The sequence below is a fragment of the Arachis ipaensis genome, chromosome B02, assembly GCF_000816755.2.
Source record: "Arachis ipaensis cultivar K30076 chromosome B02, Araip1.1, whole genome shotgun sequence".
In the NCBI taxonomy this organism is placed as follows: Eukaryota; Viridiplantae; Streptophyta; class Magnoliopsida; order Fabales; family Fabaceae; genus Arachis; species Arachis ipaensis.
In genome coordinates, this window is record NC_029786.2 from 105679943 (window position 1) to 105690559 (window position 10617).

The 10617-nt window shown below is 36.9% G+C and overlaps 1 protein-coding gene across 1 annotated transcript; it reads left to right on the forward strand.

The window, feature by feature from the left end:
• Positions 8936-10442, forward strand: LOC107627996 (branched-chain-amino-acid aminotransferase 6-like). The gene is made up of 5 exons (XM_016330801.2): positions 8936-9390; positions 9461-9691; positions 9777-9989; positions 10078-10190; positions 10277-10442. Exons 1-5 carry the CDS (start codon positions 9010-9012, stop codon positions 10389-10391), a joined length of 1053 nt encoding a protein of 350 aa, XP_016186287.1. The 5' UTR covers positions 8936-9009; the 3' UTR covers positions 10392-10442.

Below are 10617 nucleotides of genomic sequence, written 5' to 3' on the forward strand. Positions count from 1 at the left end.
AGAAACATATATTAGAAATTCTGTAAAAAAGATCCAAAAATTAAAAATAGTTAAAAAAAACAGAAACCTACTGCAAGAGAGCGCTATGGTAGGAGAACCAGAAAGGAAGAACGTAAATAGGAGTAGAAGAGAAAATAGGAGGTGTGCAATTATTTTTTTTATTTTAAAATTAAATTTAAGGGTGTCTTTTTTGTCTAATTATATCTTTTTATTATAGCTCACATTATAATCAGTTGAAATTGGCTAACACCCTAGTGGTTCCTAGATTTTTTCATTCCCAATTATGTGCGACCAGTAAACTTTATTCAGCCAATAAGGTATAAATGGCTATAAAATTTTAATAATATTTAAAAATATATATAGCAAACATTAAGATTATATTTTTAGTATTTAGTAATTTTTTTAATTTGATTATCTTTTAAATTAAAAATAATACTAACAAATAATAAAAATATTATTTTAATTTAAATTATTTTGTAAATTATTAAGATTTTAGTCATCATAATAATTGTTACGATGGGTAACCGGAGATGGTGGGCTGGACTTGCTAGGTTGGCCCAATCGTCTGAGGAAGGAAGCCTTTGAGCGGGTCTGCGCCTTGGGGGCCTCCGTCCGACTTGTGAGTATGAATGAATGGGGGGTGGTACCTGCAAAGACACTCCGATGCCTAAGTCAGCAAGGGTGTTAGCAGGTCTAGAGAGTCTTGGGACTTAGAGATACCTGAGGAGTGTCAGTGTATTTATAGCGGTGAGCCAATAACCACCGTTGAGGTAGTTCCACCTTTTAAGGTGGATAACCGTCCCTTTATTTTAGGGAAGTTGGGATATGGCTCCTGAAAGTGGGTTGAGAGATCTTAGGGGCAGTTACTCATTTGAGTGGGGATTTATCTGCCAGCTAATCTTCGTCCCCGACTTCTTTAGAGCAAGTCGTGGTGAGAACCGACTTCTTTGGGGGAAGGTCGGTGAGGGGTGAGGCTCAATCCTTTGGAATGGGTCCTTTCGTTTGGGCCTGGGCTTTAGTGTTGGGTCAGGGTATGAACAATAATAATCATTATATTGCATTCAATCATAGCATAAAACACTTATGATCCTCAGACACTTTACTGATTTGTCGTGTTTATCTGTCGGATACGTTTTAGACATGATATTCGTCCAACACGCGTGTCTGCTGTATTTAACCGTATTTAAAAAAAAAATTGAAGACACATCTAAATATCATCATGTGTCAACATATCTAGTCTTATTCTTAACATATATTCTTAAAATGAATGTAGAAATAACATGTATTGTTATTTATCAAAACAAAAAATATTTTAAATACTTTATATAATTAAAAAAATATATTAAAAATAATTAAAAAATTAATTTATAATTTAATATTAATAAAATATCAAAATATTATTATAATTTATTTAAAAAATACTGTATATTTTATATATATACGTGTCTCCGTATCTTATCAAATTTTAAAATTTGTGTCTCTACATACATATTTCGTATCGTATCTCGCATTTTATGTCCAAATCTGTGTTAATATCCATTCTTCATAGTAAAATACATCATATATATATACAGTATATAAGAAATGGGAATATGCTTGATTTCACTAACAAATAGATAAAAAAAGAGTAAATATCCTTTCCGTCTCCTGTCCTTTTTAAAATTTGACTACCCGCCCCCTAACATTTATAAAATATCAGATCGGCACCTGTCCATCTATTTTGTGAGACCAATAAGCCCTTCCGTTGATTTCTCCGTTTAGAGTCGTCAGAAAAAGTTGAGATGTAACGTGCAGCCTGTGACATGGCCTTGGGACATCCTACGTGAAATGGTATGTGTTGGTTGAGACCATTAAACCCTTGTACAGTCAGCAAAACGACATCGTTTTGCTTGCCTCCCCTTTTGCGTGTTATTGTGAAATCTCATTCTCCCCCTTGTGCACACTTCAGCAACCATACATTACCCTCATTCTCAACACAAAATTACGAGAAAAACCTAAGAAAGCGAAACGTTTCCATCCAAGGCAAGCTGACAGAGACTTCCAGGCGGGAGGTGGTGATGGTGTTGCAGACGGAGCAACTGACGGCGCTACTAAGGTTAGTGCCGCTATCTGATTTTGTAGCTTCGTTAGTTGGTATTGCTCCAATTTTTTTTGCTTAATGTGATTTTTTTAATGATGCTGTCGCTTAGTGATCATCCCATGCATGGTCTAATAATTATTGTCTTTAACGATTGAAAGCTGATTAAAGTAGTTATTTTAGTTCTAATTATTGCACATTGATGTTCTAATAGATGTCGTATGAAATAGTTCATGTTTTTCACCATGGGGTTTGGTTTGAACAGGATGAAGATCGTGTATTATACTACTATGACGGAAGTGTTCGTACATTTCCTCCATTAGACATAGATTATGTTAATTTCAAGGATTTGGAGAAAATGTTCAAGGGTTTAGGGTATACAAGCTACAAACAGATGTATTGGTATGATGGCAGTGCCCTTGATTTAGAGTCTGGGCTACATGTTCTCAAGGGAGATAAGAAGATCAATGAAATGTGTGATAAAAAGATGGAGAATGTGGAGTCAGATTTGCTGGTTATTTATTTTGAGCATGATGTTAGTCAACCAGAATATGGTCCAGATGTTGTTGAGGTTGATTCTTCTTCTTCCGATGATGGATATGAGACCACTGAAGACGAGCCTTACAAGCCCCCTCCCACCTGGATTCGAACCTGATGGAAGTAGTAGTAGTGAGGAAGTTAATGTAAAGAGGAAGAGTTTGAGGAAAAAGGAGCCTAGTGTGAGGATGAAAGACGCGTTGGGTGCTGGACAATCCAGTACTAAGAAGGAGAGTTGCGTTAGACAAAAAACACTTAAGCAGAAGAAGAATGTGCCTCCTGGTAGAGATGATGATAAGGACATGTCTCCTAGGACTAAGAAGAAGAAGGCAAAAAGGTATGTTAGAAGAAAAAAGAAAACATATCCTGTCCCAACAAGAAGGAGACAATGTGCCAAATAGTGGGCCTAGTGGAGAACAAGGTGATGGCCCTGGTGAGGTTGACCCAATTGCTGAGGCAAGGGATAAGCCCAATTCAAATCCAGTGGGTGAGGATTTGGACTCAAACCTGGACAAGCCATATCAATATGAGTCTAAAGAGTTTAACTCTCCAATATCCAGTTCAGATGAGGAGCATAAGGCAAGATATCCTTACTTCAATGACGAGGCCGAATATGGTGATGTTCAGTTTCAGGTAGGACAACAATTTGAGACCATGACAATGTTCAAGCAAGCACTTAAGGACTAATTTATCTTTGAGGGTAAAGAGCTGATGTATTTGAAGAATGAGCCAAAGAGGATTAGAGCAAGGTGTGTTGAGGAGGGTTGTCCATGGCTAGTGTTACGCTCTCATAATAGTCAGAGTCTATATTTCTAAATCAAGACATTCATTGGAGAGCACAACTGTGGCAGAAATTTGAGCAGTAACATGGTTGATAGAGCTTGGGTAACAAGTAAATTGGTGAAAAGGCTGCTTACTCAACCTCTAATGACTCCCAAAGAGGCACTGGACCACATGAAACAAGACTATAATGTCCATATACATTACAAGATGATTACCAGAGCTCTGAAAGCTGCTAGAGAGCAAACAATTGGAAACGAGTGAGAACAATATGGAAAGCTCCATGACTACTTGAATGAAATTCATAGAAGCAATCCAAGGTCCACTGGTATGATTGACGTAACTCCTCAACCAGAGGATCGTCCACTGTTCAATAGGTTGTACATTTTCCTAGATGCTTGCAAGAAGGGCTTCAAGGCTGGCTGTCGCCCTCTGATCGGATTGGATGGATGCTTCCTAAAAGGGTACTTCGATGGTCATCTTTTGTCAGCTGTAGGGCAGGATGCCAATAACAGTTTCTTTGTAATAGCATTTGCCGTAGTTGAAGTTGAGAACATTGATTCCTGAAAATGGTTTCTTTCAATCCTACATGATGATCTTGGTCCAGTGGCAGCCAATGGGTGGAACTTCATGTCCGATCAGCAGAAGGTAACATGCATTCAGTTTCTTTGTGTTTGTTTTTGTGTTGTTTTGATTTCTTAATTCAATATTCGGTTGACATGTTATTGAAGAGGTTGGATATGGATTTGCATGAGATAATGCCACAAGTTCATCATAGAAATTGTGTCCTACACATATGGAAAAACTTCATCAAACACTTCAAGGACAAGCAAACAAAAGGACTTGTTTAGAAGGCTGCTAAGAGCACAACAATGAGAGAATTCAACGGCACAATGGAGCTTGTGAAGAAGGTGAATAAGGATGCTTGGGAGTATCTACAGAAATTTGATCCCGGTGCATGGACCAAGGCTTACTTTATCCACGGTCCCAAGTGTGACAATATAACCAACAACATGTGCGAAGTTTGAAATGCCAAGATCGTGTAGTATAGGGCCAAACCAATTTTAACTATGTGCGAGGACCTTCAAAGCTACATTATACGAAAGATGGTAGGGCACAAACATAGATTAAGCAAGTGCAATAGTAAATTGGCTCCTGTTCAGCAATTAAGGCTGGATGAGTACATCATCCCTAAGAGTAACAAGTGGACGGCAGAGTGTGCTGCGGATGAAGCCAGAGTCTTGTTTGAAGTCCAGAGATACCAAACAAGAGTTGCTGTCAATTTGCAAAGACAAGCATGTGCTTGCAATGTTTGGCAACTAACGGGTTTAATGATAAATTTAGTGTCTGGTATTGTATCTTATGTTGTAGTAATGTGAATTCAGTAAAATTTGATTCATGTATCTTTTTCTGACAGGGTTGCCATGCAAACATGTAGTAGCTGCTATATCAAGACTAAGGAAACAACAACTAAGGCCAGAGAATTTCGCACACAAATGGCTTACCATAAAGGGTTGTTGATGTGGTGGCTGAGTCTCAAAGCCACAAGGTCACAAGGTGAGGAAGTCATTTCAAGTAACATGCAGTAAATGTGGGCAAAAGGGACACTACCATAGGACTTGCAAAGGCACACTTGCAAACCCGAATTGGCAGCCAAAGCAAAAGAAGGCAAGGCCACAACAAAATGGAAACCAAGAATCACAGACACCTGCAGATCAACCTCCAGCACAGGTTAAAAAGGTTCTACTTGTTTTTGTCATATTCTAGTTATTGTTATTTGCATAAAATGAGCAGAATAGTTATAGTACCATATGCATGAAAGTAGCTGAGGTTTTAAATTTTTTATTTGCACAGGCCCCCGAAAGAGCTCAATCAAATAACTCCTAGAATGTTATTGCCACAACACTGGACCCAGTGGCAGCCGACTGTCTTACTACCTATAGTTATTTAGTTTTTTTTTTTTTTTTTGTTTGGATGAACAACTTTACTTCTCTTGTGTACTTCACAGGCTAAAGCAAAAAGGAAAAAGAAAAAGGTTCCAAAGAGATCCACCACTATTTCAGTTCAAGAAGAGGCAAGAGTTGATATCCAATATTCACAGTCTGCCCCACCACCTACAGAGGTAATTTTATTTTTCAGATTGTTGTGCACACTATACCATATTTTAGCCCAAGTGCATAGACCCTAAATTCTATTGTTTTTCTGAAATTTAGGGTGTGAATTCCAACACTGAGCAATCAACCCCTACTAATCCAACTACACTCTATCAGGGGCCAAATTTTAAGCCCAAGCAAGTAATAACTAGGCCACCAGCACCTACATTTTACCACCCTCAACAGCAGGCCACACCTCCAACAGCTCAGCACACTCTGTAGCAGGCCACACCCCCTACACTTCAGCCACCTCTCCAGCAGGCCATAGCCCCAACCACACAACCACCAACTCAGCAGCAACACACAACTGATGGAGCAACTAGTTCAGTGACTGCCACAACTCGCTTCAAGTTTATCCCCACACCAAGCCTAAATGCACCCCACAGCTTCAAGCAAACATATGGGTTTAGGCCACCAAGACTTTAGAAATAACATACTTGTAGTCATAGTTATGGAGACTGAATATTTTTGTGTAAAATTTTTTGGTTGTCAAGTTACAATATGTAATAGACTTAAGGCTACAATTATGGAATTTGGTAGACTACTGAAACATGTTTTTTGTTTTGTGAATTCAGACATATGATGATATTTTTGGCTGATACATCAATAAACTAATGCAGGCCTTTGTGCTTAGCAGTATGAATATAAATATTATGCTTTTGGCTTATACATCATTGTGCAAAATTATTATGGTTTCACACTCGGGATTCTTCCAAAAAAAAATCCCATTCCATTTATGTAGAAGCTACAATTACAGAGCAAATTAACTCATGTCTTAACCTTGTCCATATATCACTTACAGCAATACAGTTTACCCTAAAACACTACATACACAATTGCTGTTAACAGAATTAACATTGCCAGCATAACAAATACACTATAGTGATTACTACATTTCTTTGATTTTCTTTCATATTCATGCTTAATCTTATATCCCAGTTGCTCCAATCTATTCTCCAACATCAGCATTCTTCCTTCAACATCATTGTCATCTTCATGCCCAGAACATTTAGAAATCAGTTCATCCAACCAAACAAAATAGTTGCAGTGACATTGCTCTGCCTGCAATTGCCATTATAATGAATACAACTTGTTAAATCACAGAAGAAGTTGATTACATAAATGGAAGATAGAAGCACACTTACGCGATAGTAGGAACAACCGAGGAAGATTCTGTCTGGGTTCTTCGATGTCCCAGATTCTTGCATGATTTCATAAGTTCCACACTTGCATTTAGGGTGCTGGAACTTGGCCTTCTTCCACTCACTTGCATTACTACTCGAACCCACCATAGTCTTCCTCCGGACACGGTGTGTGTGAGAGGTTGCAGATTGCTCTGGATCGCTCATGCTTGAGGCTAGAGTTAGGGTTCAGTAAAGGGGGAGAATAAGATTTCACAATAACACGCAAAAGAGGAGGCAAGCAAAACGACGTCGTTTTGCTGATTGTACAGGGAATTAATGGTCCCAACCAACACATACCATTCTACGTAGGATGTCCCAAGGCCATGTCATAGGCTGAATGTTACACCTCAGCTTTTTCCGACGACTCTAAACGAAGAAACCAATGGAAGGACTTATTGGTCTCATGGAATAGATGGACAGGGGCCGATCTGATATTTTATACATGTTAGGGAGCTGGTAGTCAAATTTTAAAAAAGATAGAAGTTGAAAAAGGTATTTACTCGTAAAAAAAAAAGTATGATACAATTAAAATATAGTCATAATATGCATCATTGAAAAAAGAATATCAATATCTATCATTCTGAGTTTTCTTTTATCTTTTTTCTTAGATATAAAATTATTTTGAGTGTTTCTATTTTATTGTGCTAAATTTTTTTTTAGTAAATAAAATAAATACTAAAAATATAAAAATATTTTTAAACATATATGTCATCCACGTCATAAATGAGATATATTATGTTCCACTTGATTTTTGGTAACTTCGACAGGATGTCGAATTAAGTTTGTATCAAGATCTTAGTTTGGGAAGCAGATATGATTTTTTTGAAAAAGATAGATTCGACCTGAAAATTATTTAGTATTTGTGTCGAAACAAACAGTGTCGAAATGCTTGTAACAATGCAAATTGTAACGAATAAAAAAAAGTACACAAATAAAATAAATGAAGGCTTTAATAAAATAAAAGAGTAAAAGAAGCAAAATGCTCAAAGAAAATATAATAAGTTGACAAAAAAAAAGAACAAAAGAAATAAATTAAAAAACACACAAACGAAAACAAAAGAAATAAATTAATAGTGGATCCCTATATTTACATATACTTGCACTTCATGATTTTTTTTTTTTTTTTTGCATCAGTATGACTTGAATTTTTGCAAAATTTTTGTGATAATGAGATGTTTAAATTGAAATCCTAGATTTCTTCTAAATTTTTCCTATTTATAGAGCACAAAGATAGATTTTACATATTGTTTCTCTTTTCACGATCTAGATTTCTCCTTTTTTTCAGGGGTTTCATGACCCACGACATTATCTTAACCATAAAGAATCTTGACTCCAAAGTTTGATATTTCACATCTTCTCTTACCTTGGTCTTCAAGCCCCACGTCCTTTATAACTCTTTTGGATAAAATCATGTGCAATTATCACATTTAGACTTCCTTATGGTCACGTGTTCAAGACTTTCAATATATATTAATCCATGTGCTATAATATCCCGACTTGCACAATACTCCGACTTTTATATAGATTGGTCAATATTTTGTTTTACTGTGGTCGAACTGCCTATATTTTGTCAAATTTTATATTAACACATTCAAAACGATTGCACTATTTTATCTCATTTGCAGACTAAAAACTCTGTTAATAATTTTTTACATATTTTATCTATAGTATGAATGAGATATATTCGTAACAATCTTGTTATTATTGAGGACGAGATATATAATAAAATGTATAAATATAAATTTATCCATGCATGTCTATAAGCGTAAATTTAGTATTTATTTTGTTTATTTATAAAAAAAAAACGTCCTAACTGCTATCTTACTTTTTTTTTTTAATTTGTTTTTAATTAGTGGTCCAAAAGAAGCATAGTTGGATGTCAATGCTTGTGTTTGGTTTCAGTTTTGGGTTACCAAAATTGGGCTCTCCCGTAGCCCGTAGGTTTAAGTCGATAACAGTTCCCTTCGTAAGGCCCTCCATAGTAGACCACGTATTACAAAACCTCTACCCGAACCCTACTTATTGTTCGTCATTCAGTACTCATTTATCTATATTTATGTTTATCTGTACAAAGTGATGTATGTGTATTTCATTCCAGCGGGCCCAAAAATCAAGCTAAATAAAGCATGCCGTTATTTTCAAATTACGGTTTCTTGAATCCACAGAATCCGGAGTGAAATTCAAGACTTATTTAAGGCTTCCCCATGACCGAAAGATAAAAGCACATTTTGTTGTAGTCACTAGTTTGGAGCAACATTGAATTCTTGGGTTGGCAGGCATGGCAACATTAGCCACAAATGGTGATGAGAACGAAGAGAGGCATGCTACGATGGATTGGGAGCAGCTATCCTATGCCGTAATTCCAACGGATTACATGTACGTGATGAAATCCAATCCAGACGGCACCTTTTCCGATGGAGCTCTCGTACCATTCGGAACCATCGAAATCAATCCCCATTCCTCTGTTTTGAATTACGGACAGGGATTGTTCGAGGGGATGAAGGCATACAAAACACCAACCGGTGAGGTGCAGATATTCAGGCCGGAGGAGAATGCCATTCGCATGCAGATGGGAGCTGAGAGGCTTCTGATGGCCTCACCAACTGTTGACCAGTATGTTGATGCTGTCAAACAAGTTGTCCGTGCCAACATGCGCTGGGTATGAATATGACTTTACACGTTTACCCTTTTTTTTTATTTTTCAATTTGACGAGCATGCATGCATGCAGGTGCCTCCTCATGGAAAAGGAACACTCTACATTAGGCCATTGCTATTCGGAAGTGGATCTGTCATGGGTATTGCACCTGCACCACAAACCACTTTCTTAATATTCACCAATCCAATTGCCAATGCCTACAAGGGAACCTCTACTTCCTTGACCTTGTTGGTTCATCATTCACTTCCTCGCGCCTTTCCCGGTGGAACTGGCGGAATAAAAAATATAAGCAATTATTCACCGGTAACTTTAATTGTTAGTAGAATTAATGAATGTTAAATACTGCAAATTCTGACTGAAACATTTTTGCATATATAATTATATATAGGTATTCCAAGTGGGAAAAGAAGCAAAGGCCAAAGGATTCTCTGATGTGCTGTTTCTAGACGCAGTAGAACACAAGTATGTTGAGGAGGTTTCTTCATGTAATGTTTTCATAGTTAAGGGTGACAAGATTTCAACTTCACCCACCGCTGGAACAATTCTCCCCGGAGTCACAAGGAAATCTATCCTTCAACTTGCTCTTGAATTGGGCTACCAGGTCCTGTTACGCTGCCCAAGTTATAAATTACTCCAATGTACTAATTAACATGCTTATAATTGATGTGATTAATCACGAATTTGTGTAGGCCGAAGAAATCAGAATTTCAGTGGATGAATTTCTTGAAGCTGATGAGGTCTTTTGCACTGGAACTGCTGTTGGCATCTCTGACGTGTGCAGTGCAACCTACATGGATAAAAAGTAATTCTTGTTCAAATTAGTAATTTCATCATAGTATATAGTTAGTAACAAAATTAATTGATACTCGTTAATTTGCTTGCGTGCAGAGTTGAATTCAAGACGGGAGAGAACACAGTGACGAGGAAGTTGTTTGAAACGATTAGAGGGATCCAAAATGGTCTAACAGAAGATAATAGGGGATGGGTAGTCAAGATTGATTGAGCTATGTAGGTTGACTTTTTTGTTCGTTATTGCTCCCACATTGCATACAAACTCCACAAATTGGTAGTTGTTATTATTATTATTATTGTGATTTTCTTTTTAAATAATACTCTAAACCAAGTTAATTATTCAATTAAGTTTAATCAAAGTTAGTATAACCTAATTAATTGATATAATTGATATACTGAACAAACCGGTTTTTTACTAATCTTTATTATCGCACACC

What these genes read in the sequence shown, in the direction of transcription:
- LOC107627996 (XM_016330801.2), top strand. Translation starts at nt 9,010, where the DNA reads ATGGCAACATTAGCCACAAATGGTGATGAGAACGAAGAGAGGCATGCT. An exon ending in ATATAAGCAATTATTCACCG is followed by an intron (nt 9,692 to 9,776) that starts GTAACTTTAATT and finishes AATTATATATAG; the next exon opens with GTATTCCAAGTGGGAAAAGA. An exon ending in CTCTTGAATTGGGCTACCAG is followed by an intron (nt 9,990 to 10,077) that starts GTCCTGTTACGC and finishes GAATTTGTGTAG; the next exon opens with GCCGAAGAAATCAGAATTTC.